Source organism: Talpa occidentalis, unplaced genomic scaffold (genome assembly GCF_014898055.3).
Source record: "Talpa occidentalis isolate TD23 unplaced genomic scaffold, MPIMG_talOcc4v2.1 talOcc4.18, whole genome shotgun sequence".
Lineage (NCBI taxonomy): Eukaryota > Metazoa > Chordata > Mammalia > Eulipotyphla > Talpidae > Talpa > Talpa occidentalis.
In genome coordinates this window covers 16,962,271-16,969,259 of record NW_023601851.1, presented here as the reverse complement: position 1 = coordinate 16,969,259, position 6,989 = coordinate 16,962,271, and the positions used below count along the sequence as shown (strand labels likewise).

At 43.3% G+C, this 6,989-nt stretch overlaps 1 protein-coding gene across 1 annotated transcript; it reads left to right on the top strand.

Annotated features, from left to right (window-relative positions):
- Positions 1–4,433: 4,433 nt before the first annotated feature.
- LOC129146180 (zinc finger protein 883-like) lies at positions 4,434–6,712 on the top strand. The gene has a single exon (XM_054697710.1). It carries the CDS (start codon positions 4,681–4,683, stop codon positions 6,625–6,627), a length of 1,947 nt encoding a protein of 648 aa, XP_054553685.1. The 5' UTR covers positions 4,434–4,680; the 3' UTR covers positions 6,628–6,712.
- Positions 6,713–6,989: the final 277 nt, after the last annotated feature.

Sequence of the window (6,989 nt, the reverse complement as noted above, 5' to 3'; positions counted from 1 at the left end):
GTATTGTCCCATTTTGTCATATGGTCCTTCTATGGCATCCTGAGCCCACTCCTGCTGGGAGGTCCCTGTGAGTTTCTGTGCACAGAAATGAGCCATCCACCTTCTCTCTGCTGTTGTTTTATTTCTCGTATTAGTGTTTTAATCAATGAGCCTGTAAATAAATGCACTTTTGTTTTCGTAGAACTGGGATGTGCCGGGTTACCTTGAGAGAGTTGCTGTCAGTGCAGCAGGCTCATCATGTCCTGGATGCTGTTGTGTCTTTGCATTTGTTTAATTCATTGTTTACCCTCCGGGTTTCTTTATTCCAGCGAGTTTCTGCCCTTGGTTCCGCTACATGCATTGCTTACTGTTTTGTCATTTCACTGGCAGCGTACAGGAGCTCTCTGTGTGTGTGAACACGGGTGTGTGTTATAGTCTGCTAACTGGGTTTTCCTTTCCAGAGTCGCTTTACTGTGGCTTTCATTAGTTTTCCAAGAATGAATTATAACTAGTTATGACCATTTTTATGTATGTTGTCTTTTTGTTGTTGTTGTTGTTACGTAGCGTCACCCAAACCCATAGTGAATAGGGGACACTGAGCATCTTTGTTAGTCTTCTCTCACAGGGAATGTTGATGTCGCCTGTGGCTGTCAAGGACTTGTTTTGTGTTGAGGAAAAATCCTCTGAATCCTTTTTTAGCTAATACAAATGGAAATTTATTTTAATGGGTTCCTATTCTGTATGTATGTGGAGGTGCACAGGATTTATTACACAGGAAAGGAAATGATGGAATAAATTTACGGATTTCTTAAGATGTTTGTTTTCTTATACCGTGTATCTTATTTTTCAAAACTCTTTCATTGCTATGATCTGTTTTTTTCTTTCTCCAAAAGAAATATTTATCTCTTCAGTTGTTTTTCCTCTTCCTTTGATACCTTTTGTTCTGGTCACCATTTCTCCCCTACGGTGATTAAAACTGTCAATAATATCCTGGAGATTCCCAAATTCTTTCTTTTCTTTAATATTTATTTTATGTATGCATATAAACGCTCGGGTGTAGGCCACAGGTGCAGGGGGTGAGAGGATTCACCAGAGACAGAGCGGGGAACAGAACAGGCAGACTGACTGAAATACACTGCTGAGGGGAGCAGTGGGGAGACAGGAGATGTCTGCTGTGCCTTGTGGATATCTCCCTGGTTGGGGATCGAATTCGTGCTGCAGCAGCTGCTGATACCTTCATAGTGCTGAGACTTAAACTCTTGTGCCACCAGGGAGGCCCTGATTCCCAAATTTCTGTTTTCAGCTTAGACTTCCTGATCTATCAGACACATGTTCAGTTGCGTGTGGAATTCCAGCGTCTACCAGCCCGTCATGCGGACAGCATATTAGGAAAACATTCCTCGTACCTCAGCCACCAAGTTATTACCAAGTTCTCGTCCCTTTGTCCTTCCATTTTAGAAGTGATGACTTGTTCTGTCTTCTTCTGACTCTGTCAGCTGAACATCTTTCCTTAAAATTTTATTTTATATGTATTTTACATCATTTTTTTATTTCTGCACAAGTTATGCATTTTCATCTTGGTTATAGTCCCCATACATCCCACCCCCTTATTTTAACCCTAATCCCTCCACACCCCATAGTGCATCTCTGGTTTATACTTGCTTGTAGTTGAACATCTCTTACCTTTGCTTTTTCCCACCTCATTGCTTGAACATCCTGGTTTCGGGTTCAGTTTTTGTTTACTGTGAGTTGGAGATACCAGGCTTTGAGGTCAGAGGAGTAAAATATTGGCACAAAGTTGCACATGCTTTTCATTTGTTATGAAGCTCCTTTAGCACATGATGCCGGGTGTATGTCTGTCACACCTGCCAGCTAGGCTATCAGCTCCTCAAGGAGCCAATTTTATTCATCCTTTTATTCTTAGAATCATAGACACTTCCAAATATATAAGGTAAGTTATAGTTCTACTTGTAGGACCAAAGGGGTGAATGTAGAGGCGAGGCTCTTTCAACTGTGAATTCTATACAGGACCGAAGACCCACAAAATAAGATGTGTTTGCACTTGCTCTGTCTGACCCAGGCTGCAGGCCCTGAGATGAGAAATATTCCCTCAGAAGGGATGGTGTCATTTGAAGATGTGGCTGTGAACTTCACGTGGCAGGAGTGGTGGTACCTGAGTGAAGCTCAGAGGACCCTGTACCGGGATGTGATGCTAGAGACCTGTAATCACCTGGTGTCCCTAGGTGAGGAAGCTCCAGTGTAACACTAGTGCAATGCTGTCTTCTGCACCGATAAGTGTGCACTTGCTTATGAAACTGAGTGTTGGTGAGGTTGAACATGGCAGGCAGTGTACATTGTGGGTGTTTCGGTTTTCATTTGCAAAGATTCAGATTGGCCTCTTTTGCACAGCTCTTCACACTGCATTTGTTAGTTTTCAAAGACTGAAGTTGAACTTGATTGAAGACCAACACTGTTTCTCATCACAGGGCACTGTGTTACCAATCCTGAGGAGAGCATCAGGTCAGAGCAGGGATTACAGCTGTGGACTGTGGACAATCCCCCAAACTAGGACCTCTCAGGTCAGGCAGTGCTGCCAGGCCAGCTGTTTCCAGTGCTTTTCCAGTAACCTTGGAGAGTGTGTCTGCATATATCAAACTGATTCTTTATTCAGTTTCCAAATATTAATCTGTTGTGAATTTCATACTGCTCTTTTAATGATGGTTGTCTATGTCCTTAAACCAGTATGCAGTCCCTGATACTGTGGGGATTATTCTGCAGTAATCACATTTCTCTGTTTTCTCTCTTAGTGTATTCTCATAGACTATTTTCTTTAGGTACTGTTGAGGAATGTTTTTATTCGTTCCGTTTGTTTATGGGAAGTTTAGCCAGTGGTAAATTTTCTGAGGGGAGAGCAACAGTACTCACAGAAGTGATCTTTACATTCTGAAGTTATATGCTCTGAGGAAAGAATCTGTAATAAATACATTTATTAATAGAGAGGTAAAGCCACAGAGGATGTTTGACCAGCATGAGTGAAACAAAGTGGAGGATGTTGTTTTTGCGTGTGTTCCATACGCATCATTATAGAGATTAATTCTTTCAGAGCTCAGGTGAGGTGAATGGGTTGCACTGACATGTCATATCTATAGTTCCCTCTGCAGTCTGGGATAGAGGCTATGTATTGCTATTGGAGATGTCACTGAGCAGGTGACTAACTCAAAAGGGATAGAGAGGCGTTGACTGGAGAGTTATTTAGAACATGAGTAGTGTTTCAGGGCAAGCCTTGTGACCGCCCTCATAGTAATTGTGAGGCTGAGGAGAACCAGAATTGTTCAGCGTTGAAAGGGATGTTCTGTGACATGGGTGGGGGAACCTGAGGTGATGGTTTCTAAAGCCATGGCACCAAGAGTTTCAGGTTGGGGGCTCATACCTTGGGGAACAGTGTGACCTGTGCAATTCCACCTTCTCATGGGAATCATTTGGAGGAAGGTAAAGGAATCGATGACTGTGTGATGTAGCTGAGAGTCACACACGACATAAAAACTGGAGCTGCTATGAACAATGCAGAAACACAGGTTCCAGGGAGTGCGTTGAGAACACCAGGCTGTTGCTCTCAGAAGGATGTGAGAAAAGACTTTAATGCTGATAACACAGGATGGATGCAGAACTTTTTTCCTATCGCTTAGCAGGAACGTGGGACACAATGATGAGGCGGAGTTTGCTGCATGTATTAGGATTCTGAGCCTTATGTGATATGATATTTAAATATGAACTGACTGGTCTCTTCCGTGGAGGGAAGCACATGCCTCTGAGAACCTCTGCAGGTGACCGTGGCCCGGGCCGGGGTCGAAAGAAGAACTAAGGAAATGGAGAAGCAGAGTCCTTGTGTCTCAGCAGGCCTCTTGCTTAAAGTACCTGGGCAATGACTGGTTCTCTCAGTCCACAGGTTTCTGGGAAAGCCATGGCCTCTGCAGGACTTGGTTATTCATAAAGTACCCTCAAGAACTGCACAGGGTCAGTCTAAGAAAGAAAGTGTGTAGGATTTATGTTGGGTGAAATGCTTCTGGTTGAAATTGACAACTCTAGTTAAAAGACTATATTTACCAAATATTTATGATTTTATAAAACCATTGTGAAATTAGATTTACTGCTTTGTTATCCTGGTTTGGCATTAGAAAATCTGGGCCTAGGGATTAAGTCTCTTAGCTCTCACTATTATGGCCTGAGTTTGATCCACAGTGAAGGAGTTCACCGACTTTGGCACAGCAAATCTCTCCTGTCTCACCCGCTTCTCCCCTCAACAGTGTATTTCAGTCAGTCCGCCTGTTCTGGTCAACACACTCCCTTACAGCACGCTCCCCTACAGCACCCCCACGCCTGCACCTCTGGCCTACACCCCAGATCCCCTATGCCACAGTAAAAAATACCAAAAAATCTATTCTCCCATAATTTACTACGGGCAAAAAGCATGAATCAGAAAATCAATACCTGTAAATTATGTTGTAATATAGGAACTTTCGTGCCGCTTAGTAGTATTCACTCAGAATGCTTACTTTTTAGAGACATGGTCATTTTTATCTCACTTTAGATGTCCATACTGTGGATCACCTGACTCAGGACAGCCCTGCAAATCAGGTCAGACATGTGTGGCAAGTTCTTACCACCAGCAGCAAAATACCATCCAACGAGAGAACTGACTTAATGGAAAAAAGCAATTTGTACTCAATTCATTGTTTGAACCATAGTATCAAAAATGAAAACAATTCAGCAATGATGTCTGAGAACTTTTCTATACATAGGACCATGATGATTCCTGGTGAGCCTCATGAAGGGCATGCTGGAGAGAACGAGGAGGTCTTTAGTAAAATGAGAGAACCCATCAAGTATCCTGAGCACCTTAGTCACCAGGTGATTCAGAACTTTCAACAGCCTTTTGAATTTCGTGAACAAGGAAAAGTCGTGAGTGAAGAAACAGTATTCACACCTGGAGGAGCCCTTCTGGAAGGGATTGTCCGTAAATGCAATGATTGCAGGGACACCCGTGATGAGGTACCTTTCGTTGTCCGAGACAGAACCCAAGGAGGACAGACTCGCTGCAGTTGTAATGAAAAGGGGAGAGCTGCGGAGATGACTCCAGTGCATTTGAATCTTCCTAGGTATGTTGAACACGAGCAGCAGGAATGTTTTGAAAGTGGGGCCAGTCTCAGCAACACATTTCACACCTATCCGCGTGAGAGTACCCAGTTAGGACAGAATAATTTGGGATATAAGAGATATGGTGAAGTGGCCTCTAAAACCTCTGTTCTGACTGAACATCAGAAAACACAAGCAGACAATCAACCTGATGAGTGTGGGGGCACCGCTGAGATTTCCTTACAGAGGGGATACCAGAGAAATCTCACTGCAGTGAAGCTGTTTGGCTCTAACGATTATGTGAAAACTTACTCATGGAAGACTGCCCTCACTTTACATCCACAGTCTCAAACGGGAGTGAAGCGCTACCCGTGTCAGCTGCATAAGGAAACTTTCAGGTGGAAATCTGCTTTTAGTGTCCATCAGAGAACTCATACAAGGAAGAAACCCTATGAATGTCAGGCGTGCAGGAAAGTGTTCTCCCGTAAGTCAGTTCTTGTTCTACATGAGAGGACTCACACTGGAGAGAAATGCTATGAATGTGAAGGGTGTGGGAAAGCTTTTTCCAGGAAGTCTCACCTTACTGAGCATCAGAGAATTCACACTGGAGAGAAGCTTTACGAATGTCAAGAGTGTAGGAAGACTTTACACTGGAAATCATCCCTCAGTCACCATCAGAGAAGTCACACTGGAATGAAGTCTTATGAATGTCTAGGGTACAGGAAGACTTTCCACCGGAAATCATCTCTCACTGAACATCAGAGTGGTCACACTGGTGAGAAACGCTATGATTGTGAAGGGTGTGGGAAAGCTTTTTCTAGTAAGGCACACCTTATTAGACATCAGAGAATGCACACTGGAGAGAAATGTTATGAATGTGAAGGGTGTGGGAAAGCTTTTTCCAGTAAGTGTTACCTCAGTGAGCATCAGAGAATTCACAGTGGAGAGAAGCCTTATGAATGTCAAGAGTGTAGGAAGACTTTCCTCTGGAAATCATCCCTCAGTATACATCAGAGAAGTCATACTGGAGAGAAACTCTATTATTGTGAAGAGTGTGGGAAAGCTTTTTCCTGTAAGTCACACCTTATTAGACATCAGAGAAGTCAAACTGGAGAGAAACCCTATGAATGTGAAGGGTGTGGGAAAGCTTTTTCCAGTAAGTGTTACCTCAGTGTGCATCAGAGAATTCACAGTGGAGAGAAGCCTTATGAATGTCAAGAGTGTAGTAAGACTTTCCAATGGAAATCATCCCTCAGTCAACTTCGGAGAAGTCACACTGGAGAGAAGTTTTATGAATGTCAAAAGTGTAGGAAGTTCATACTGGAGAGAAGCCTTATGAATGTCAAGAGTGTAGGAAGACTTTCCAGTGGAAATCATCCCTCAATAAACATCAGAGAATTCACACTGGAGAGAAACCCTAGGATTGTGAAGGGTGTGGGAAAGCTTTTTCCCATAAGACACATCTCATTAGACATCAGAGAAGTCACTCTGGAGAGAAACCCTTTGATTGTGTAGGGTGTGGGAAAGCTTGTTCTAGTAAGCCATACCTCATTACACATCAGAGAATTCATAGTGGAGAGAAATCCTATGAGTGTCAAGAATGTGGAAGGCTTTCTGCCAGAAATCATCCCTCAGTAAACATCAGAGAAGTCACAGTGGAGAGAAGCCTTATGAGTGTCAAAAGTGTGGGAAACTTTTTCCAGTAAGCAAGCTCTCACTGGACATCAGAGATGTCACTGGACAAAATCCCTATGATTGTGAAGAGTGGGAATACTTTTCAGGAAGTCAGCCCTCACTACGCATGACAAACTCCACACTGGATGGAAATGCTGTGAATGTCAAGAGTGGACAGGCAGGCCTCCCCTGGTGGTGCAGAT

Coding starts and splice junctions, on each gene's coding strand:
- LOC129146180 (XM_054697710.1), top strand. CDS start 4,681: ATGGAAAAAAGCAATTTGTACTCAATTCATTGTTTGAACCATAGTATC.